The 25,849-nt window shown below is 37.5% G+C and overlaps 1 protein-coding gene across 1 annotated transcript in view; it reads right to left on the reverse strand.

Moving 5' to 3' along the window:
* The window catches only part of LOC127837887 (tectonic-2-like), a 28,117-nt gene continuing 2,268 nt past the window's right edge, over nucleotides 1-25,849 (reverse strand). Inside the window, exons 2-9 of the mRNA XM_052365338.1 lie at nucleotides 17,184-17,287; nucleotides 16,225-16,475; nucleotides 11,920-12,836; nucleotides 9,148-9,265; nucleotides 4,760-4,864; nucleotides 2,968-3,147; nucleotides 1,666-1,812; nucleotides 1-1,231 (exon numbers count right to left, since the gene is read on the reverse strand). Of these exons, the coding sequence (XP_052221298.1) occupies nucleotides 1,048-1,231; nucleotides 1,666-1,812; nucleotides 2,968-3,147; nucleotides 4,760-4,864; nucleotides 9,148-9,265; nucleotides 11,920-12,836; nucleotides 16,225-16,475; nucleotides 17,184-17,287 (2,006 nt within the window). The 3' untranslated portion in view covers nucleotides 1-1,047. The remainder of the gene's footprint in view (nucleotides 1,232-1,665; nucleotides 1,813-2,967; nucleotides 3,148-4,759; nucleotides 4,865-9,147; nucleotides 9,266-11,919; nucleotides 12,837-16,224; nucleotides 16,476-17,183; nucleotides 17,288-25,849) is intronic.

The following is a 25,849-nucleotide window of genomic DNA, read 5'->3' on the forward strand; positions in this document are numbered from 1 at the left end:
TAGTGATGTTCATTTTAATATCTCTCAATACAGTAAAAAAATATACAAAAAACATGCAAAAGTTACAAAATCAGAGACCAGAAAGCTAAACCTTGTAGTTTTCAACAATAAGAGTCCTGGATTTAAGGCTGAGTCAATTACACATTTGACATTATTATGTTCTGGCTTGAAATAAAGACACATACAGAACACACATTTTGATATTTAAAATAAGAATACATAATTCTACTAATACAACTAGACTTCAGCAAACACATATACATATATACTATAAATAAAAAACCTATGCACTTCCAAGCATCCAAATTACAATACTCATTTCAAAGTAATGAACTGACACTTTTTCTAAAATATCACAATTTGTGTATAGTTATGCAAAATTTTATTAGAAACATACCTACTTCAAAACATGCATTTTAATTGAAAAAAAAAGCAATTATGGACACAAAAGTTCACTACTTTTGTTGCAAACATTTATATAGTAAAAATGTTTTCAACACTTACTATTAAAAGTATTCTTCCATGCTAAATGCATAGTTACATTAATAACAATACTTATCAAGCAAAACTAAATTCTTTTGGTTTGCTGAGTAAGGCTGATTGAGTCACTTTCACGTGTTCCCAATGGACAGATAGTCTTCATCAAATATATATCATTTGGCTTCTGTTGTCAACGCCCTTCCAAGTTTATTCACTTCGAGTTTCACTGCATCACTTTGTCACCATACCACACAACTGTTCATTGTTTTTAACTTCACACAGCATGTCATATTGTCCAAATAACAACAACCTATCATTTACCGGTAATCAACATCAGCGATTACATTTCATATGGTAAACATTCCAAACATCATCTCATGATGTCACAGTGGTTCTATCCGATTTGCGTATACATGTTTGCTGCCATTTTGTTTGTAAACAACCATACAATAGATATGTCAAACGTATACATCGTAAATACTTTGGGCCACACAGGAATTCAAATCTATCGTTTTAGTTTAGAATACAATTTTGCATGAGCTTCTAGGTAAATTATTGTGCAATATCTCACCAGAAGGGTCTAGCTACCAGTCCATAACCAATGAAAAAAATTATTGAAGCAGAGATCATTCCAAACACATATTCACGACTGTCGGCTGTGTATCTACGAGAGAACGGGTGAATGAGGTCGTCCCAGCAAACGCCCCATATGCACAGTTGGTGGTCGTCTTCTCTTGGAGTCTCGTAGTATCTGTGGAAATAATAGGGTTGACTTTTATATCCTTGTCTGTAGGCCTTTAGACTGGAAGCATTGCATTTATACATTTGCAGTGCAATATTTGATAATTACAAAAATATTAATTAAGTTATGTTAAGATCAATAATGAGTCAAACATCCTTTTCTCACACAAAAACTTATACACAAAATGATTTAATTTAAAAGTGGGTTAAAAGCAATTGTAATTTGAACTGATTTATTTTACAAAACCTTATTATTTGAATTCTATTGCACTTTAATTTTTTAACTTATTGAGACACTCTCGATAATTAGATAAGACCTAAATATAAACTGGTTTTTAAATGTAAAATCCTAACAGCAGAACAACCAAGAACTTCAACTAAAATATGTCATCAAATTCCAAAAAAATATTTAAAGTTTAACCAAAACAACACCACAAATCATACTTGGACACAGGCGTTGGTGTCTGTGGAGGGATCTGTGTAAACCGGACAGAGCTGGTGAGCTGAAATTGTTGAGTCATGGTGGAATTAGGGCGACATACCCCACCTGCTGGTCCAGAACACTTCACGGACCATGTGGTGTTGGTGTAGCTGTGGAAACAACAGCATTATATTAAGCATTGCAGTCAAGGGGCTTGCAATTAACCACTAATGACTTTTTGTAACAGTTAGACCTATTTGAAGAAACATGTCAATATATTAACTTGTATACACTTCAACACCGTTATTTTGAAGTCGTCGGGACCGTTAAAAAAACTTCGGATTAACGATAATTCGAAATTAACATTTGACAGAAGACTTCTTTGATTCTGTAAAAAATGAAACGTTATGGAATTCACATGGTTCGGTTACACGCTTACTGAAAAGCGTAAACTAGTCAGATAGCAATAGATTTCCACTTGTAACAAACGGAGGAATAAAACGATTATTTTTCTTGTTTTTATTTTTGTCTTAGTACAGAACATATAAAATATAATGAATAGCACAAATTATCAGACATACATACATATTAATACATTTTCGGAAATTAATCTTTTTTTTTTAAACTAATATGCGATGTCTCTCTGAACACCGTCACTCGCGCAGACGACAAAGGTGTAATTATCGGCTTTTGACGAGCCACGAGACAAAGGTGTGAAATTACGCTCAGTATTTTGCAGTTTTGACTTCGGATTAAAGATTGTTAATAAGGTGCGAATTATAGTGTAGGGACCAACTGAATCACTTCGAATTAATGATTTCTTCGGTTTAACATTAAACAAAGAAGAACCAATATCGGGACCCGAAAAATACTTCGAAATAACGGTGACTTCGGATTATCGGTGTTCGAAATAACGGTGTTGAAGTGTATATTGATTTTAATATATATTATTTTTATATGCATTAAAAATATTTTTTTAAATATGAATAAGACAATAATATTTTGACTTACATCTGAATTATAAAATCAAATACAACAATTATTGAAATATTTGTGTCCAAGAATTTGACAATGAACAATGGGGTCTCAATATTACCAGGAGGATTTTTTATCCCAGTTTCATGAAATTTTGACTCCAATTATGAAGTTAACATACACAAAATGGCATATTTTCGTACCACTTTATATCCCTGCCCATCCCAGACTCATTAGCAGGTAGACTTATGACTGAATTTTTACGGTAGCTATGAACCCAAAGATTAGCCCTTGGATGAAGCATTTGAATGCATTTTCTTTAGACGGGAGATATTCATAATATTTCGTACCTGACTTTGCTTCCAAGCACCTCATAGATGGGAAATCCATTTGAGCGGCCCGTCTCCCCATAGAACACTTCCAGATGAATGCCACTGGTGATGTTGAAACAAATACCCGTCCTGTTATCCACTGGGCTGTCACCCTTGGGGAAGTAACTGGCCAGGGTACACGACTCATTCAGGTCTTCCCTAGAAGAGATCAATAAATTATTGAAACATTTGTTACATAGTTTGAGCTTTGTAATTTAACAAGTGAAACACAATGCCCCTTACTGCGCTTTGAAGTCCCACAGCAGCTATTTTAGAGAAAACAAGGTCCATAACTTAGCCAAAAATCAATAAACCAAAACAAAACTCACACTTCATCTGAAAGTTATGTAGTTAGACTCAATTTCAAACAGTAAGCTGAATATCTGAAAGCTTTGAGGAAAAAAAATCTAGAAAAAAGGTTATAATACGGGTAATTTCTATGTAAGGCCCATAACTTCGCTAAACATCAATGCACTGGAAGGAATTTCACACTTAATCTATAGATAAACTCACCTACCAAAAATCAGTTCAATATCTGAAAGCGATGCGTATAAAAACCTCAGGAAAATGTTGTTTTTGTAAAAAGTTAAAGGTCCATAAATACCACAAAAATCAATGGATGGGAACATATTTCACACTTCATCTGAAGGTCATGAAGGTAGACTCACATACCAACTAGTGAACCCAATTTAAATAGGGGTTGTTGACTGTCCAAGGCCAATTCACATCGGAATTATCAAGCCAATTGATGAAACAGTTGACAAGTTATTAATCGGAAACAAATTTCACACTAAGTATGACAATGACCTTGACCTTTGACTTCATTACTCCAATTTCATAAGGGGGCCATCCATTGTCCAACCCCAATTCACATGGGAAGTTTCAAGCCAATCAGTCCCTCCTTTCACAAGTTATTGATCGGAAACAATTTAAACTCTTAGTGTGACAGTGACCTTTGCCCCAGTGACCCCAATTTCAATAGGGGTCATCTACTGGCAAAGGCCAATGCACATGGGAAGTATCAAGAAAATTTGACTTTGAGGCAGTATTTGCACATCTTCTGAATAGCATTAACTTTTAATGAAAATCCTTGAATGGCTTTTAGAGTTATGAAGCCTACATGTACATGTTTATGAAAACAATGGTGGCTGAACAAATTTTAATTGAAGTTTGACCTTAACATGGAGTTGGCCTGGCTGACTCCTGCCTTCTGCAAGTTGTCTCAATGACCAAAACATTTAAGCCAAGTTTCATTCATGAAAATTCTTCAAAGGATATATCAGCAATAGAGAAGCCATTAAAATAGAAACTCTATGTAAATTAAAGCACGACTTTGACCTTGGGACAGTGTTACTGACTCTTGACTTCTGCTCATCCTCTCAACAAACGAAATATTTAAGCAATGGTTCCGAGAGTAATTCAAAGGGTATAGAGAGGATACAAATATGGAAGCTCAAACCTTTGAACTTGGCACACTAAGGACACTGACCTTGAGCTTGCATTACTGACTACTATTGTCTGCATGTCATCTCAATGTTCTTATCAATCTGGGAAAGTTTCATGAAATTCCTTCAAAAGGTATGTAAAATATGGCGAGGACACGACAGTGTAACTGAACTGACAGACTGACTGAAAAAGGGTATTCCTATAATTAGCTTGGGAACAAAAACACAAACTCACTGGAGTCATTCGTCTTTGTGAAGACATGAGCCCAAAGAAATTTATATTCTTGACAATAAAAAAAACGACTCCAAAACCAAGTTTACTATACCTCAGCACTGGTATCCAGTAAGCCTGGTTATAGATGTCATTGTAGCCCCGTCTCCCCAGGACATCAGATGGCATCAGGGAGTTCAGATAGTAGATCATCTGCCTCCTGAGAACATACACACATACAGTCATAATCTTACAACAATCTCTCCCTCAGAGGTAAGATTACTGGGTTTACCAAGCTTTGTATTAATTTAGCAATCCATGCAAGTTAAGTACTATTTGTGAATAATTCATAGAATTCAAAATGAGGAAATAACCTGAAAGGAGGATTAATCATACCTCTTGTCAAAGTGAAATTTTTATTTTATTTTTAACCAGAATTACACATGAACTCAAACAAATAAAACAAGATGTGTTTGTGAAACATTATGTCTCCACCCCTTATATTTGACCTTTGACCTTGAAGGATGACCTCGACCTTTCACCCCTCAAAATGTGCAGCTCCATGAGATACACATGCATGCCAAATATCAAGTTGATATCTTCAATATTGCAAAAGTTATGGCCAATGTTTAATTTTGACGCAAACAAATAAAAACAACAAACATACAAGGCAAAAAGAATAAGTCCCCAAGTAAAGACTGGGGGGACATAAAAATTTGAAATGACTTGTAGAGACATGAATTCAATTTTTCTACTTAAGGCCCTCATTCACTACACAAAGATAAGAATGATCAAAATGATGACATGAACTACGACATTGTATTCTAAATGGGCAAAATATTATTTACTCAAAACATTTGCTTGTGCATACATAAGAAATTGCAATTTGGCATAAAAACAACACACATCATTTTATGTAAAATAAGCATACTTTGATTTTCTTGCATGAGTTTGCTTAACGGTTATATTTTAAACTAATTGTCAAAATACCAGAGAACAGTGCAGTCTAACACGTTAGCAATGGATAGCTGCAGTTACCTGAGAACTGTGCAGTCTGACATGTTAGCAATGGACAGCTTCAGTTACATGAGAACTATGCAGTCTGACGTGTTAGCAATGGACAGCTGCAGTAACCTGAGAACTGTGCAGTCTGACATGTTAGCAATGGACAGCTGTAGTTACCTGAGAACTGTGCAGTCTGACATGTTAACAATGGACAGCTGCAGTAACCGGAAAACTGTGCAGTCTGACATGTTAGCAATGGACAGCTGCAGTTATCTAATAACTGTGCAGTCTGACATGTCAGGAATGGACAACTGCAGTTACCCAAGAACTGTGCAGTCTGACGTGTTAGCAATGGACAGCTGCAGTTACATGAGAACTGTGCAGTCTGACATGTTAGCAATAGAGAGCTGCAGTTAACTAAGAACTGTGCAGTCAGACATGTTAGCAATGGACAGCTGCAGTTATCTAATAACTGTGCAGTCTGACATGTCAGCAATGGACAGCTGCAGTTACCTGAGAACTGTGCAGTCTGACGTGTAAGCAATGGACAGCTGCAGTTACCTGAGAACTGTGCAGTCTGACATGTTAGCAATGGACAGCTGCAGTTACCTGAGAACTATGCAGTCTGACATGTTAGCAATGGACAGCTGCAGTTGCATGAGAACTGTGCAGTATGACGTGTTAGCAATGGACAGCTGCAGTTACCTGAGAACTGTGCAGTCTGACATGTTAGCAATGGACAGCTGCAGTTACCTGAGAACTGTGCAGTCTGACATGTTAGCAATGGACAGCTGCATTTACCTGAGAACTGTGCAGTCTGACATGTTAGCAATGGACAGCTGCAGTTACCTTAGAACTGTGCAGTCTGACATGTTAGCAATGGACAGCTGCAGTAACCAGAGAACTGCGCAGTCTGACATGTTAGCAATGGACAGCTGCATTTACCTGAGAACTGTGCAGTCTGACATGTAAGCAATGGACAGCTGCAGTTACCTGGAAACTGTGCAGTCTTGACATGTTAGCAATGGACAGCTGCATTTACCTGAGAACTGTGCAGTCTGACATGATAGCAATGGGCAGCTACAGTTACTTGAGAACTGTGCAGTCTGACATTTTAGCTATGGACTGCTGCAGTTACCTGAGAACTGTGCAATCTGACATGTTAGCAATGGACAGCTGCAGTCATATGAGAACTGTGCAGTCTGACATGTAAGCAATGGACAGCTGCAGTTATATGAGAACTGTGCAGTCTGACATGTTAGCAATGGACAGCTGCAGTTATCTAATAACTGTGCAGTCTTATTTGTTAGCAATGGACAGCTGCAGTAACATGAAAACTGTGCAGTGTTACACGTTAGCAATAGACAGCTGCAGTTACCTGAGAACTGTGCAGTCTGACATGTTAGCAATGGACAGCTGCAGTAACCTGAAAACTGTGCAGTCTGACATGTTAGCAATGGACAGCTGCAGTAAACTGAAAACTGTGCAGTCTGATGTGTTAGCAATGGACAGCTGCAGTTACCTGGGAACTGTGCAGTTTGACATGTTAGCAATGGACAGCTGCAGTTATCTAATAACTGTGCAGTCTGACATGTTAGCAATGGACAGCTGCAGTAACATGAGAACTGTGCAGTCTGACAAGTTAGCAATGGACAGCTGCAGTTATCTAATAACTGTGCAGTTTGACGTGTTAGCAATGGACAGCTGCAGTAACCTGAAAATTGTGCAGTCTGACATGTTATCAATGGACAGCTGCAGTCACTTAAAAACATTGCAGACTGATGTGTTAGCAATGGACAGCTGCTGTTACATGAGAACTGTGCAGTCTGACATGTTAGCAATGGACAGCTGCAGTTACCTGAGAACTGTGCAGTCTGACATGTTAGTAATGGACAGCTGCAGTTACCTTAGAACTGTGCAGTCTGACGTGTAAGCAATGGACAGCTGCAGTTATCTTATAACTGTGCAGTCTGACGTGTTAGCAATGGACAGCTGCAGTTATCTAATAACTGTGCAGTCTGACATGTTAGCAATGAACAGCTGCAGTAACCTGAAAACTTAGCAGACTGACATGTTAGCAATGGACAGCTGCAGTAACCTGAGAACTGTGCAGCCTGACATGTTAGCAATGGACAGCTGCAGTTATATAATAACTGTCCAGTTTGAGGTGTTAGCAATGGACAGCTGCAGTTATCTAATAACTAAGCAGTCTGACATGTTAGCAATGGACAGCTGCAGTAACATGAGAACTATGCAGTCTGACGTGTAAGCAATGGACAGCTGCAGTTATCTTATAACTGTGCAGTCTGACGTGTTAGCAATGGACAGCTGCAGTTATCTAATAACTGTGCAGTCTGACATGTTAGCAATGAACAGCTGCAGTAACCTGAAAACTTAGCAGACTGACATGTTAGCAATGGACAGCTGCAGTAACCTGAGAACTGTGCAGCCTGACATGTTAGCAATGGACAGCTGCAGTTATATAATAACTGTCCAGTTTGAGGTGTTAGCAATGGACAGCTGCAGTTATCTAATAACTAAGCAGTCTGACATTTTAGCAATGGACAGCTGCAGTAACCTGAAAACTGTGCAGACTGATGTGTTAGCAATGGACAGCTGCAGTTACCTGAGAACTCTGCAGTCTGACATGTTAGCAATGGACAGCTGCATTTACCTGAGAACTGTGCAGTCTGACATGTTAGCAATGGACAGCGGCAGTCATATGAGAACTGTGCAGTCTGACATGTTAGCAACGGACAGCTGCAGTTACATGAGAACTGTGCAGTCTGACGTGTTAGCAATGGGCAGCTGCAGTAACCTGAGAACTGTGCAGTCTGACATGTTAGCAATGGACAGCTGAATTTACCTGAGAAATGTGCAGTCTGACATGTCAGCAATGGACAGCTGCAGTTATTTGAGAACTGTGCAGTCTGACATGTTAGCAATAGACAGCTGCAGTTACATGAGAACTGTGCAGTCTGATGTGTTAGCAATGGACAGCTGCAGTTACATGAGAACTGTGCAGTCTGACATGTTAGCAATGGACAGCTGCAGTTACATGAGAACTGTGCAGTCTGATGTGTTAGCAATGGACAGCTGCAGTTACCTGAGAACTCTGCAGTCTGACATGTTAGCAATGGACAGCTGCATTTACCTGAGAACTATGCAGTCTGACATGTTAGCAATGGACAGCTGCAGTTACCTGAGAACTGTGCAGTCTGAAATGTTAGCAATGGGCAGCTGCAGTTACCTGAGAACTGTGCAGTCTGAAATGTTAGCAATGGGCAGCTGCAGTTACCTGAGAACTATGCAGTCTGACATGTTCAGGAATTGACAGCTGCAGTTACCTGAGAACTGTGCAGACTGACATGATAGTAATGGACAGCTGCAGTTACAATGTACCTGAGAACTGTTCAGTCTGACACGCTAGCAATAGACAGCTGCAGTTACCTGAGAACTGTGCAGTCTGACATGTTAGCAATGGACAGCTGCATATACCTGAGAACTGTGCAGTCTGACATGTTAGCAATGGACAGCTGAAGTTTACAAGCTGTGGTGATGTCCTCACCAAACTTGATGTTCCGGCGACCTGCATTTTCACAGAGGCCATCCGGACCTACAGTGGAAAACAGGGATAAACTAATATTTTAAACAGAAGGTTGCCCAGATGGGAAACTATATATAGCAGTTTGGTTCTACAGGCAAAGAAATGAGCCCATAACCAAGTGCAAGTCATATTTATCTCATATTTAGTTTAAAACAAAATCTGACAACATCATACAGCATTGCTGATATGACTCAATACATAATGCCATTTAATGAGCCAGAAGCATTATTATTTTTAACAAGTGATGTGTTTGTCAGAAATACAATGCCCCCTAACGCGCCATTTTTTTTACCTTTGACCTTGAAGGATGACCTTGACCTTTTACCCCTAAAATGTGCAGCTCCATGAGATACACATTCATGCCAAATATCAAGTTGCTATGTTCAATATTTCAAAAGTTATTGCAAAACTTTACTGTAAGGTTAAAGTTTTGGGACAGAATGACAGAATGACGGAATGACAGAAAGACAGGCCAAAAACAATATGCCCCAGATCATTCGATCCAGAGCCATAAAAAGTTATGAAAATTTATGTTTTTTATTTTTTGACCTTTGACCTTGAAGGTTGACCTTGATCTTAACCTTTCACCTGTCAAGATGTGCAGCTCCAAGAAAAGTAAGTAAGAGATTGAATTGAGAAATGAAAAATATTTATTTTTGTTACCTTTGACCTTGAAGGATGACCTTGACCTTTCACCACTCAAAATGTGCAGCTCGACGAGATACACATGCATACCAAAAAATAAGTTGCTGTGTTCAATATTTAAAAAGTTATGACAATTTATGTTTTTTATATTTTGACCTTGAAGGTTGACGACCTTTCACCACTCAAAATGTGCAGCTCCACGAGAAGAAAGTAAGAGATTGAATGGAGAAATGAATTCTTTTTGTTTGACCTTTAACCTTGAAGGACGACCTTGACCTTTCACCACTCATAATGTGCAGCTCCACAAGATTCACATGCATGCCAAATATGAAGTTTCTGTGTTAAATATTTAAAATGTTATGATAAAACTTTAACGAAGGTTAAAGTTTTAGGAAAAAAACAACAATATTTTATCTTTGACTTTGAAGGATGACCATGACCTTGACTTTTCACCACTCAAAATGAGCAGCTCCATGAGATACACATGCTTGGTGAATATCAAGTTGGTATGTTCAATATTGCAAAAGTTATCCAACTTTAACCAAGGTTAAAGTTTTGGACAGGCAGATGGGACGGGCAGGCAGGCAGGCAGGCAGGCAGGCAGGCAGGCAGGCAGGCAGGCAGGCAGGCAGACAGACAGACAGACAGACAGACAGACAGACAGACAGACAGACAGACAGACAGACAGACAGACAGACAGACAGACAGACAGACAGACAGGACAAAAACAATTTACCCCCGATCTATCGATCCGGGGGCATAAAAACAAGAGCACCGCATACCGGGTGCCAACGCTCGGATGCGGGTGCAGTTTTGAATAAATGAAAGCTTGTCAGATTTTTTTTTTTTAAAGGTCACAGCGAACTTGACTTTTGATCTTGAGACCCAAAAATGGGTTTGGCATGCCTCATGGTGCATCTACATATGAAGTTTCAAAGTTGTAGGTGGAAACATTTTGATTTTAGAGCTTATGTTAAAGCTTTATATTTGAGGTCACAGTAACCTTGACCTAGTGACTCAAAAATGGGTGTGGCGTGTAGAACTCATCAAGGTGCATTTACATATGAAGTTTCAAAGTTGTCGGTGGAATCACTTTGATTTTAGAGGTATGTTAAGGTTTTAGCACGGTGGACGGGAGACAACGAGCTGGCTATGACAACACCTCGGCTCTTCTCCGAAAACAGCTGAGCTAATAAAGTGATAAAATGTAAGAAAAATCGTTCAAGCTTTACTCAAAAGCTAGTTGCCCCTGTCCAACAACCAACTTTTGCAATTGACTTGCCCCGGCCTAAACCTGCTGGCCAAGGCTGAACGGGCAAACACTTATGTCTATCCCTGGTGTTTCAATTAGTTTACTTTCAATAACAAAAAGATAATACAGAGAAACAGACTTAAAAAAATATATCCTTGTAGATAAATAACAAGGCTACGTTCCATCAGAAAATTCCTTTAAATTCATGAACATTTTCTTGTACATGTATTGAAAATTATTATAAGAAATGTCATACCACTGTCACTTTAAATCAAATGAAAGTAATCCCAACATATCCAACATGCTTTTCCCCTTAAGTGTTATACAGAATTCCTGACATCAGGTTGAATATAAAAGAATGCTTCTATTGCCAACACAGTTTATAAGATTCACCACGGACATCTGTCACTTTGTTCGTTCAAATACTTGTCATGATACTTTGCATCATAACATCTTTTAAATTAAGGCCAATCAAAAATAATGTTCAATTAATGTATGTCCTTAACTACTATTTTTTTCTGGTTTCACAGTAATTGGAATCTTTTAACAGAATCTTTAATTTGCAAGAATTTATTTTATTTGCAGTTAATTGTGATTATTTTCAAATTCAGATTTAATCCATATATAACATGAAAATAGAAGAAATACTATTGAGAAATAAATACACTTAGTCATCAATGACAGAAGCAAATTTCTCATTTTAAGGAGCTTGTATAACACTATCTGTATAACTAGATAAGGGTAATGGTACATCAAAGGATCTCACCTGGTCCATACACTGCCATCTGTCTTGAACCATTTGAGTTTACAAACAGGAACTGCCGAGGACTTGTGCTGGTGTTGTACACAGCCGAACCGCTGTATAATCCTCTCCCTTTCTCATATCCCACCTTACCAGAACGTGTGTAAGAGGCATCCGTTATGTTGTAAAAGTTATCAGAGACCTCCCCAGTAGCGTTTGTACTATTGTGAATGAAATCTACTTTAAAATTTTGTGTCAAAACATTTGGTGAACCAAGGATGTTGTTTATGGAAATATTAGCAACAATTATCACAGCATCAAATTTTGCAATCTTATTTCCAATCCAATAGGCATTATACTGGACATCAATGACTGCATTAGCGCAGACTCCTGCATTAACAGTAGGAGCCTGGGGACTTTGTGAGGCACAGTTCCCTATAACAGTCTGTGGTACAACAGGGTCAGACCTAGTCAGGTTAACACATAGATCTTCCCCGCAATCCCCAACACATGCAGGGTCAATCTGAAGATTAGACGGCTGTGAAGAATCCACAGTCAGCGGCGTCATAGACATGAGGTACCTATTCAGGTCATTCTCATTAGTGACACACTTGTACACAACGTTGGTCTGTGCAACTGTAATTCCGCTATAATCTTCAACGACACTGAAAAACGATGTGAATGTGCTAGACTGCACATAATACAGTTGACTGAGCACAGACGTAGCACTGCACAAATCCACTGACATTCTCACAGTGCAGGAATGGTCGAGGTTTTTTAGGTATCTTACAGGGGCTGTGTCCAGACACTGGCCGGTCAGTACCTGTTGGGGAAGGCTGAGGGTGCCAATACGACTTGCACTCTGACGTCTCGTCTTCACGCTAGCACCAAACTTGTACACAGTGGTGTTTGGGTCAACTATGGCTCGAGCGTCTTGTTCTCTGAATAGAATATACAAACAAGAGATGTGTTTGTCAGAAACACAATGCCCCCTATTGCGCCGCTTTGAAGCCATAAATTTGACCTTTGACCTTGAACGATGACCTTGAACTTGACCTTTAGCCACTCAAAATGTGCAGCTCCATGAGATACACATGAATGCCAAAAATCAAGTTGCTATCTTTTTAATATTCAAAAAGTTATGACCAAACTTTAACGAAGGTTTAAGATTTAGGAACGAAAAATACAATGATGACCTTTGACCTAGAAGGATTACCTTGACCTTGACTTTTCACCATTCAAAATGTGCAGGTCCATGAGATACACATGCATGCCAAATATGAAGTTGCTATCTTAAACATTGCAAAAGTTATAAAAGTTTAACCAAGGTTAACAATATACCCGATCTTTCGATCCGGGGGTATAAAAATGCACAGAAGTATAAACAAACTTTAAACAAAAATACTACAATACAATAATATATATGTATCATGTGCAGTTGATTGGTTAAGTATTTATTGCATGATAAGTGATGTGAACATACGTGTAGGCCGAGTTTGACATCACTCTTATAGGAGAGGCATCATAAATTAATCACCTTTTTTTACAATGATTCTTTTGATACACTATTATATTAACAAATCAAAGTACTGACAGTACAGGTGTGACGATGCTTTTGAAGGGGATGGATATAAAAGCATCAATTTAAGTTTATCTACATCACCCCAATGTGTTATTTTTATTGCTTGTCATTGATCCGCATCCTTTATTTAAGATTTGGCATAGCTGCAGTGTACCGTAAATCTACGAATATAATACGCACTTTTTTACCTGCCGATTTTTTCTTCAAGTAGGGGGTGCGTATAATATACGAGTTTAGAGCAGAACAAAATTTTTCCTGTGCAAATTTTCAACTTAATTGCTGTTATTCGCTTCGCGGCAGCAATTTTGAACTACACCATTACATCAAAGGGGTGCAACAGGGCTCGCGCTGTCGTTCGCCATTTGAGTCATTTTAGCAAATATTGAGAATTTGGCTCAATAAAAATCTTATTTGTGAAAATGCGAAAATCTAGTAAAATTTCATTGAAAACATCCACCATTTATATCGAACTGGTTTTCTATATTTGTCTCTTTGTTTTAATGAAAGTGTTCGCAATTCGAACAGTAAACGAAACCCGGTCTGTACCCAATTATGAGACATCGCTTGACCTTATTGTTATTGAAGTGCACACAGTAGCTGGCCAATCAACATTGAGCTCGCTTACACATGAAATGACGTTGTCGAATGAAACGTGAGAACGGGAGGAGCTATCGGATAATATTGGGTCATCCATGCGCAGACACTGTATACTTTGAATACACAGTTAATATCGTTGTCTGCCTACAAAATAGCGACTGGACGCTAAGTCGTATAAAGAGATTAGCAAATGAAAAAAAACAACTGATAATACCCGTAAATAAATATTTCTTAGCTGACCACTATTTATCTTTCTACCGCATATTTACCATATCTGAAGTAAAGAGTGGTAATTAAATAATTAGTTTTATGATGCTAATAGAGTCTATTACACCAGTTTGCCGATTGCCGAATTAAATTGAAATGTGATAATAAATGAATTTGTTTTTTACTCCCAAACTAGCCTTAATGACAGCGTATTTTAATTAACTAGATCATGAAAAACACGAGCGGTTTAATTGTATTTTAAGTTATATTAAAGTATCGAGTTTGTAACTCGAAAAAGAAAAAGTAATTCATCTAGACAACTATAAAAACAAAGTATCCATTATGTCTCCTTATTACTTTATTATTATTATAATTATTATCGTCCCGAATATTGTCAAATTGAATTAAATGTGAAAACAAAAAACAGTGTCTCTGCTTTTTTCTTTTGTAATTATGACTTCTTGACCCGGATGTCAGCAAGGGGCCCGTGTGTTATCGGTAACAATCAATGGTAATATAATCAATAAACAGAGATATTTATTATGCAACTGTCATAACAACAGCACTATAACACATCCCGATCAATATACCGGGGTGACAGATAGTTGACAACACCAAATTGATTTGCTATTTTCACAACACAAAAATATATTGACACATTTTTTCGGAAATGGCCGATTTCGGACACTGATTTTTTTAGTGCGTATTTTACTCGGATTTTCAATTTTTACCGTTAAATTTTGACCAAACTTGGGGGTGCGTATTATGCACAAGGGCGTATTATATTCGTGGATTTACGGTACATAGACTTTTAGACAATCCACAGTTCTTTGTAAAACTTTATTAAGAACAAGAGGCTTTTTTGGCATAATTTTTTCGTACCAAAAATTTTCTTACCCAATTTTTTTTCATACTCCAAAAAAATGTGGGTACAAAAATTTTTGGTAAGAAAAAAATTTGGATACAAAAATTTGGCGTTAAAAAAATAATGCCCAAAAAAATTTGGGAACACAAAAATTTGGGTACAAAAAAAAATTGGGGTAGGAAAACGGAAAAAAAATGGGTATGCAAAAATTAGGTACAAAAAAAAATTTGGTATGAAAAAAATTGGGTTCGAAAAATTTTAGGTACGAAAAAAAAATTGGGTACAAATTCTTTTTATTAGGAAAGAAGGTGTACCTGTAAGTATACCAGGGTACCCACAAGTATCATTTAAAAAATCAGTGTACGGTGAAGTATACTTTAAAGTACCTGGGGTACGAGGAAGTAGTACCCGTGGGGAACTTGACCCATTCAGCCTAAGGACCAGTATATAGATTGTTAGAGATAAAAAATTTGGGTACGAAAAAAAATTTGGTATAAAATAAAAATGGGTAAGAAAAAAATTAGGTACGAAAAAATTTTGGTACGAAAAATTTTGGGTACGAAGAAAATTTGGGTGTCTGGTTCCTGTCCCAAACCTCTCGATAAATTTGACAAAAGACGGGAACCAAGCTGCCTTTACCTTTATCAATGATAATCAGCGAGGTATGCTGATTGAGAAAATTGAGCTAACTCAATCAGACTGGCTCTGTATTTTACATGGGTCGCCATTATGAAGAATTTTTTCATGGTATGATAACTTAGACGAGCTGCTTCGCTGAAGCAGCATCATCAAAAATTAGCTCCTCCATCAATTATATTTAAAGGGGCCATTTCCGAGATTTTGGCATGTATTGAAGTAAGCCATTAAATGCTTTATAACCTCACCAAATGTGCAATCTAAATAAAATGTATTACTTAACAAAAAATATTTTTACTTGCCACTGACAATCAGATGACTGCTAATTTTGATGACTGCAAGCACTTACCAATTACTTCCTAATACCTGTACATATTTCAACCCCTTAATCTTTACAGCTTGAATTCTGTTAATATTTAATAAAAATATATACAGGCAATACCTATATGAGAAGTAGAAGACAGTTGACAGCCTGTCAAGGAAGGCCTGCGTATTGTTGCCAAGCTTGTACTGCCACTCGTAGAAGTAGCCAAGGAAGGCGTTGTACTCAAACTCTACACAGAGGAACGGGAACCAGTCCTCCTTCTGGTGGTGGGTTGAGGAGCAGCGGTATTGCTGGGTTTGAGGCTCCTGGCCCCCTGCCAGGTATGGTATGCAAGATACAAATGTCTGCTTCTCATTGGCTGAGCAATCCTGTGGAAAAGGCATGGGTACCCAGTGTATTTAATGGGTCTTATGAAAATAAGAACTGGTTTAATTAACTTACCAGTTAAATAGGTCAAACTATATTTTAGGTAATGTACTTTAAGATACATATAACAAGAAGCATGTCTTTCAAACAAATTTACTTCTTAAATAATTCTTAAATAATTAAGTTATAATTATAATTAAATCATTATTAAATCATTAATAAGACTTTAAAGGTAATACAGTTGAATCTCAAATTGTTTTCACTTAATTCTAATTCAGTGGTTTTGGTAAGTTTTTTGTATCAACTAACACAATTGTTAAAATAACAAGAGATGTGTTTGTCAGAAACACAATGCCCCCTATTGCGCCGCTTTGAAATAAAATGTCAATATATCATTTGTCAGGTTTAGAAATTATCTCCCTTTTAAAGCTTATTACTTTTCTTGGATTGTATTTTTTTACTTTTGACCTTGAAGGATAACCTTGACCTTTCACCACTCAAAATGTGCAGCTTCATTAGATACACATCCATGCCAAATATCAAGTTGCTATCTTCAATATTCAAAAAGTTATGACCAAACTTTAACCAAGGTTTAAGTTTTGGGACACACACAATGAATGAATGACAGACAGACAGGCCAAAAACAATATGCCCCCGATCTTTCGATCCGGGGCATAACAATTGCTGCCCAAGCTTGCATTAGCACCTACATTATCACAGCAACAGCTGACATCACAGGAGCCCTGCGAAAGATCACATGGACAAGGAGCGATATCTTCAAAGGCTGCATTTGCTACAACAGTCTCTGCTGAATCTGCAAATAATTTAATACAAGTAATAATGTTAATTCGAATTATGTGCAAGATATTAAACCCAACATATCTATATAAACTAATATTTGTTCTCTTAGTAGATTAACATAATTCAAATCTGGCTTTTTATTTAAGATATAAAAACAGACTAAACTGTTTCGCATCTTGTTCATCATTTGAACTGTGAACATTTTATGAGAAGATATATTCCTTTTTTCTTACAGTTGGCAATTATGAAACTGCATGCAGGCCAAAACCACAAGTATGTGCATGTATCGTGAAAAGGGCTTTTATAGATCATGCTAATGAAAAAAGTATTACAAACTAGATCTATGATACAATAGCAAGAAGATTTTTTAAATATTTTATGTATAATTGACCCACAGTCCAGGCTTGAGGAAAATTATGTTATTTTGACTAAAACTGCATAATTGGTGTATTTATGTACTTCAGACTTGATCATAAGTTTATTCAATTTAATAGAGCTGAATAGGGAAATTAACTAAATTGTGCATTTCCTTTAAAAAAAAGAAACTTTCAATCTGGAATTTTCAGCATTTGGTAAAAAAACAACACTTCTTGACATTGGGAATCAAAAGTGCCAGATAAAAGCCCTAAATTTGGCCAAAAACCAATCCCACTGAAAACTGTATCAAGCATATGTAGGTTATTGGTGATTGGAGAAAATATTTCAATGACATGAAAATAACCTTTGAATTTAAACACATACAAGAACAAAAAAACTAAATATCTTAATGGCTTTATATTTATCAACATTAAATTAATCAAGATTCTGAAACATTGTGACAGTAATAATATACAATGAAAACGAAAGTTTCTGCTTCATGCATTACATTCTAAGACAGTGACAAAAATGCCTCTTGATTAAATGCTTGACTTTATTTTATAACAAGTTTAAAGGTTTTGGCAACAAGAGGATACACCCTTTTACTGGCAAATAAATTGTCATCAGTGATTGAGTCCCATAAGCAATTAGTGCAAGTCTGGTAGATTTTAAGATACACTCTGCCATCTAGGCAAAACCTTATAAAATCTAAATGTATCCCTGGGAAAGTGTGTCTGCCTTGCAATCTTTAGGTCATAGGTTGTAACTGCACACTGAGAGTGATGACATGGGTGATGGTCGTTTCATTCCACTGATATTTGTAAAAGGATAAATAAGGCGTTTCGTCCCACTGATAATATATAGCCGGATAGGTGTGAATATTACTGTATAGATGTGAATCATAACGGGATGTATACTAATGTAGTAAATTACAACAGTGTGAACAATTATTAATCATTAAAATGTATATATATAATAAAAATAAATATGATTTCTTATTATTGTGATTATATGTGTGCCTAGTGCATTATGTTCAATAGATATAAAACATGAAATGCTTCTATTTTTATTGTATGCATCATGTGTATGTATTACATTTAAAAATTATTTTACAGCATGAATAAACAATAATACAAATTATTCAATAAAGAAATAATAAAATGTTGTTCATTTACTTTCAGAAAGCTTATGCTTTATTAGCGACTTGCAAACCATCAATATGCTGCCTGAGCCTTTAATGACATTTCAATGCTAAATTAGCGACTTGCAAACAATTAGCGACACTGGTATTTAATGGCCAATAGTAAACTATCTTTAATTGGCCACATGGATAGAGGCGTAAGAAGGAGGACTAATTATGGGTGCTATCAACCATCAACCAACGCCTGGAAAATCTACTTCTGGTGGAGTTGCTCAGGATAGATTTTGAATTTTAGCAGGTAATTGATTTAACATTATATCAGAACAAGAGCTGTCACCATAGGATGACTTATGCCCCCTCTAAACGCTTGATAGAAGTTATGAGCTTATTTCGAAACCTAAACGCAGATTTCAAAACCTAAACGCGGACCCTGAGTTCAAGGTCAAGATCACAGGGGTCAAATGTTTGTGTGCGTATGGAAAGGCCTTGTCCATATACACATGCATACCAAATATGAAGGTTATATCTTAAGGGACATAGAAGTTATGAGCATTGTTTGAAACCTAAACGCAGATTTTGAAACCTTAACGCAGACCATAAGTTCAAGGTCAAGGTCACAGGGGTCAAACTTTGTGTGCGTATGGAAAGGCCTTGTCCATATACACATGCATACCAAATATGAAAGTTATATCTCAAGGGACATAGAAGTAATGAGCATTTTTCGAAACCTAAATGCAAATTTTGAAACCTAAACGCGGACCCTAACTTCAAGGTCAAGGTCACAGGGGTCAAATTTTTTTGTCGAATGGAAAGGCCTTGTCCATATACACATGCATACCAAATATGATGGTTATATCTCAAGGGACATAGAAGTTATGAGCATTTTTCGAAACCTAAAAGCAGATTTCAAAACCTAAATGCGGACCCTTACTTCAAGGTCAAGGTCACAGGGGTCAAAAATTGTGTGCGTATGGAAAGGCCTTGTCCATATACGCATGCATACCAAATATGAAGGTTATATCTTAAGGGACATAGAAGTTATGAGCATTTTTCGAAACCTACACGCAGATTTCGAAACCTAAACGCGGACCCTACGTTCAAGGTCAAGGTCACAGGGGTAAAAAATTGTGTGCGTATGGAAAGGCCTTGTCCATATACATATGCATACCAAATATGAAGGTTATATCTCAAGGAACATAGAAGTTATGAGCATTTTTCGAAACCTAAACGCAGATTTCGAAACCTAAACGCAGACCCTAAGTTCAAGGTCAAGGTCACAGGGGTAAAAAAAATTGTACGTATGGAAAGGCCTTGTCCATATACACATGCATACCAAATATGAAGGTTATATCTCACAGGACATAGAAGTTATGAGCATTTTTCGAAACCTAAACGCAAAGTGTGACAGACAAACGGACAGACAGACGGACAGTCCGATCACTATATGCCCCCTTTTCTTCAAAAGGGGGCATAAAAAGACATTATACTACTTTATGACAAATATGTTACAGGATGTACTGAATGTTTACTACATGAAGCTAAAAACAAGAAATTATCGTTTCAGATCGGAGGTCCTGTTTTTAATGTTGTGCTCTACCAACGTGGATTTTATATTAATATATAAAATGTAATATATATCATAGTTCACAACATTCATTATTTCTTTCTGGGTGGCATTGCAGAATCAGTCCATTTAAGCAGGGAGTGCCAACCTAGGGTTTTACATGCTTGTCTTAGAATAAAATATATTTTGACAAGTTGATTCTTTTGTTTCTTTGTTTTTAAATATTGCCAATTTATTAAAAAATGTTTTAATATGTTTAAGATATATTTAATGTATTATATGAAAAAAATAAAGTAAATCTTAAATTGAAATGCATTTTGTTAATGTATTATATGAAGTGGGGTAGGGGTTGACATAAATCAAAACATCCCCAAATGTTCAAAGTTTTTTAGTCAGAAAGTTTATGGGAGTTTTCTTAAATTTACATTTAAATTTATATATATATATATATATATATATATATATATATATATATATATATATAACAGAATACAAAAACCTAAAAACTAAATACATGTAACACAATTAAAACACACCACATCCTTACAAACATTACACAATATTTCAAAACAATTAAATTTATTTGCACTGCAGACAAATACATAAATGCAAATACAAATAATCTAAACTCACCAGGTTGGTAGTTAAAAATAAACAATTATACATTTAAACAAGTATGTCTTTCGACAGCCTGACGGCAAAGGAAAGCATGGTCAGTAATTTGCAATGAATTTCACTTGGTTTTTGGTCTAAACCAATACAAATCTTGTTTATTTGATAACTCTCATTTTCACCGGACAAAACAAGTATGACATCACAGAACATAGCTGGACGCACAAAGGACAATGTACTAAATCTCACAAGAGAGATCCAAATGGACACATACAAGATAAAGGACATAAGCACTGGTACATGAGACATAAACATATATACATGTAGTAACATTGACCTACCACTATCACTTTTTTACACAAATATCAGTGGCATGAACTAAACTGGTAGTCTATCTATCTTTCTATCTATCTCTGTATAATACCAACCGCTTTTTCGAGTATTATAGGCAGGGAAAAGGTGCGCGTCAGGAACATTAGTGAGAGTGAAAAGTAAAATGGGACCCAACAAGGAGTATACTCCTTGTTGGGTAGTTAGACTAAAAGCTTGAAATCTCCAGAAAAAATGGAGAGAAATCAAGTGGTTAAAAGAGTTGGGTGAAAGTGACAGATAAAAGTAAGGGTTAAAAAACATCATTTAAGAGACTAGCACTGTACATTTACCACTTCCCTCTTAAACTTTGCTAGATCCGGTAGGGTAGCGATATAAGCTGAGAGCTTGTCCCATGGTGTGATGCTGTGTTAAAACAAGAGGGCCAAGATGGCCCTAGTTTGCTTACCTTAGAGGAGTCAGTTCATTCAATCTTTACCAAATGTCAAACTTGACCTAGATATTGTCCAGACAAACATCCTGGTCAAGTTTCATCATTATTTCATCTGCGAGTCATGATCAATGTACCTATGAAGTTTCATTATCCAAGGCGTAAGCATTCTTGAGTTATCATCCTGAAACCATTTTTCTAAGTTGAGTCACTGTGACCTTGACAGCCATTGTGTGAATACGTTTTTTGGCACTGTGACATTGACCTTTGACCTAGTGACCTGATAATCAATAGGGGTCATCTGTAAGTCATGATCAATATTCCTATGAAGTTTCATGAACCTAGGCATAATCGTTCTTGAGTTATCATCCAGAGTCCATTTTATTATTTCAGATCACTGTGACCTTGACCTTTGACCTAGTGACCTGAAAATCAATAGGGGTCATCTGCGAGTCATGATCATTGTACCGATGAAGTTTCACGATCCTAGGCATTAGCGTTCTTGAGTATCATCCAGAAACCATTTTACTATTTTAGGTCACCGTGACCTTGACCTTTGACCTTTGACCTAGTGACCTGAAAATCAATAGGGGTAATCTGCGAGTCATGATCATTGTACCTATGAAGTTTCTGTTTCATGATCCTAGGCATAAGTGTTCTTGAGTTATCATCCAGAAACCATTTTACTATTTCAGGTCATCATGACCTTGACCTTTGACCAAGTGACCTGAAAATCAATAGGGATCATCTTCGAGTCATGATCAATGTACCTATGAAGTTTCATAATCCTAGGCATAAGCGTTCTTGAGTTATCATATGGAAACCATTTTACTATTTCGGGTCACCATGACCTTGACCTTTGACCTAGTGACCTGAAAATAAATAGGGGTCATATGTGAGTCATGATCAATGTACCTATGAAGTTTCATGATCCTAGGCATATGCGTTCTTGAGTTATCATCTGGAAACCATTTTACTATTTCGGGTCATCGTGACCTTGACCTTTGACCTAGTGACCTGAAAATCAATAGGGGTCATCTACAAGTTATGATAAATGTACCTATGAAGTTTTATGATCCTAGGCATAAGTGTTCTTGAGTTATCATCTGGAAACCATTTTACGATTTCGAGTCACCATGACCTTGACGTTTGATCTAGTGACATGAAAATCAATGGGGGTCATCTGTGAGTCATGATCAATGTACCTATGAAATTTCATGATCCTAGGCATAAGCGTTCTTGACTTATCATCTGGAAACATTTTACTGCTTTGGGTCACTGTGACCTTGACCTTTGACTTAGTGACCTGAAAATCAATAGGGGTCATCTGCCAGTCATGATCAATGTATCTATGAAGTTTCATGATCCTAGGCTTAAGCGTTCTTGAGTTATCATCCAGAAACCATTTTACTATTTCGGGTCATCGTGACCTTGACCTTTGACCTAGTGACCTGAAAATCAATAGGGGTCATCTGCGAGTTATGATAAATGTACCTATGAAGTTTTATGATCCTAGGCATAAGTGTTCTTGAGTTATCATCTGGAAACCGTTTTACTATTTCGGGTCACCGATACCTTGACCTTTGACCTAGTGACCTGAAAATCATTAGGAGTCATCTGTGAGTCATGATCAATGTACCTATGAAATTTCATGATCCTAGGCCTAAGTGTTCTTGAGTTATCATCCGGAAACCATTTTACTATTTTGGGTCATCGTGACCTTGACCTTTGACCTAGTGACCTGAAAATCAATAGGGGTCATCTGCGAGTCATGATCAATGTACCTATGAAGTTCCATGATCCTTGGCATAAGTGCTCTTGAGTTATCATCCGGAAACCATCTGGTTGACGGACGGACCGACATGAGCAAAACAATATACCCCCTCTTCTTCGAAAGGGGGGGGGGGTGCATAATGAGAAAACTGCCCCCCTCCCATCAGCCATGTTATTCAACTGACCGGAACCATTTTTGAACTCTACTCTCGTATCAAGAAAACAAATGTTCTGAGCAAATTTCATGAAAATTGGGCCAAAAATGTGACTTCTACTGTGTTCACATGTTTTCACTATATACATATGGAGAAAAATGCCCCGCCAACTGGCGGCCATGTTTTTTCACCGATCCCGACCACTTTCAAACTCGTCCGAGATATCAATAAAACCAATGTTTTGACCAATTTTCAAGATGATTGGGCAAAAATTGTGACTTCTAGAGTGTTCACAAGGTTTCTCTATAGCCAAATAGGGAAAAATGCCACTATATACATATAGAGAAAAATGCCCCGCCCACTGGCGGCCATGTTTTTTCACTGATCTCGACCATTTTCAAACTCGTCCGAGACATCACTTGAACAAATGTTTTGACCAACTTTCATGATGATTGGGCAAAAATTGTGACTTCTAGAGTGTTTACAAGTTCTCTCTATAGCCAAATAAGGAAAACTGCCCCGCCCACTGGCGGCCATGTTTTTCAACGGATCGAACCACTTTTGAACTCAACCAAGAATCATTAAGACAAACATTTTGACAAAGTATCATGAAAACGGGCATGAAATGTGACTTCTACAGTGTTTACAAGGTTTGTTTTTTTTACCTAGTGACCTAGTTTTTGACCAGGCACAACCCAGTTTCGAACTTGGCTGAGATTTCATTAAGACAAAGCTTCTGACCAAGTTTCATGAAGATGGGACAAGAAATGTGACCTCTAGAGTGTTTACCAGAAAATGTTTACGGACGGACGGACATACGACAGACAAAGACCGGTCACAAAAGCTCACCTGAGCAATCAGGTGAGCTAAAAAGGAGTAATAGTGGTAGAGTGATCCTGTCTGTACCTTTTGTAGATACAGTGAGTGCATGTGTCTGGTGAAGCAGATTGGTGCTTGTATATATATTTTGGGAGAGGTATGGCAACAAGGTTGTGATAGATTTTGTAGGACATGATGAGTTTGCTGTCATTTCTACGATCTGCTAGTGATCTCCAGCCTAGACTTTGTACCATGCACGCTTTCTACTTGATTGATGGCAGTTTTGGTCCATGGGCTTCAGACAGTGGAAGCGTACTCAACTTGTGGTCGGACCAGTGACTTGTATGCAAGTTCTTATACCTTTTTATTTTGTGTTGTGATGTTCCTTTTAATGAAGCCTAGTGATTTTTTTGCATTCTTGGTGATTCTGTCAGTGTGTGTTTTATAGCTGAGGTCAAAGGAGAGGTCGAGTCCAAGATATTAAGCAGCAGAGTCAGATTCAAGAGCCTGGCCATGGAGAAAATAACTGTGTTTAATGCTGTTGTGTTTCCTTGTGATGTGTAGGACCTGGCATTTGGATGGGTTAAATTCCATGTCCCACTCTTGTTCCCATTCCTGTAGTTGACAGTAATGTAGATAGCCGTATCGTCTGCAAAAAGGCGAACGTCGGATTTGGTGACAGAAGAAGGGAGTTGATTTATGTAGATCAGAAAAAGAAGTGGTCCAAGGACAGAGCCTTGGGGGACACCAGAGGTTACAGGGACTTCTGTGTGGCATTCCCCATCCAATACCACTGTCTGACTTCTACCATAGAGGAGGGAACGGGTCCAGTCTAGAACCTGAGAGGAGACACCATATTCTTGGAGGGGATAAAGGAGTTCCAGATGGTTCATCTTGTCGAAGGCCTTACTGAAGTCAAGAAGGATGAGATCAGTTTGGCGGCCTGCTGCTAGGTTGTTGACAAGCTGGTCCATTAACTCAATCAGTTGTGTCTCACAGGAGCATTGGTCTCGAAAGCCGTGCTGGAATTCATACAGAATGTTGTGGGTGTTGAAGTGCTTGGAAAGGTGAGAAGCAACAACATGTTCTAGGGTTTTACAGAGGATACAGGTCAAAGAGATAGGACAATAGTTTGCCGGGTCACTGGTGTCTCCTTTTTTATAGACATGGCATACATTTGCCTTGGCCCATTCACGTGGGATCTCACCAGTTGACAGGGATTTCTGAAAAAGAAGTCAGATAGCTCATGTCGCAGCTCCTTCAGTACCACTGGTCTTAACTGGTCTGGGCCTGCCCCCTTGTCTACCTTTAGGTAGCCTAGGAGTTTGAGGATGCCCACTTTACTGACTTGAGATGTCCTCCATCTGGGGATAGCCAAGGAACCGCTGGGGTAT

Source organism: Dreissena polymorpha, chromosome 1, assembly GCF_020536995.1.
Source record: "Dreissena polymorpha isolate Duluth1 chromosome 1, UMN_Dpol_1.0, whole genome shotgun sequence".
Taxonomy (NCBI): Eukaryota; Metazoa; Mollusca; class Bivalvia; order Myida; family Dreissenidae; genus Dreissena; species Dreissena polymorpha.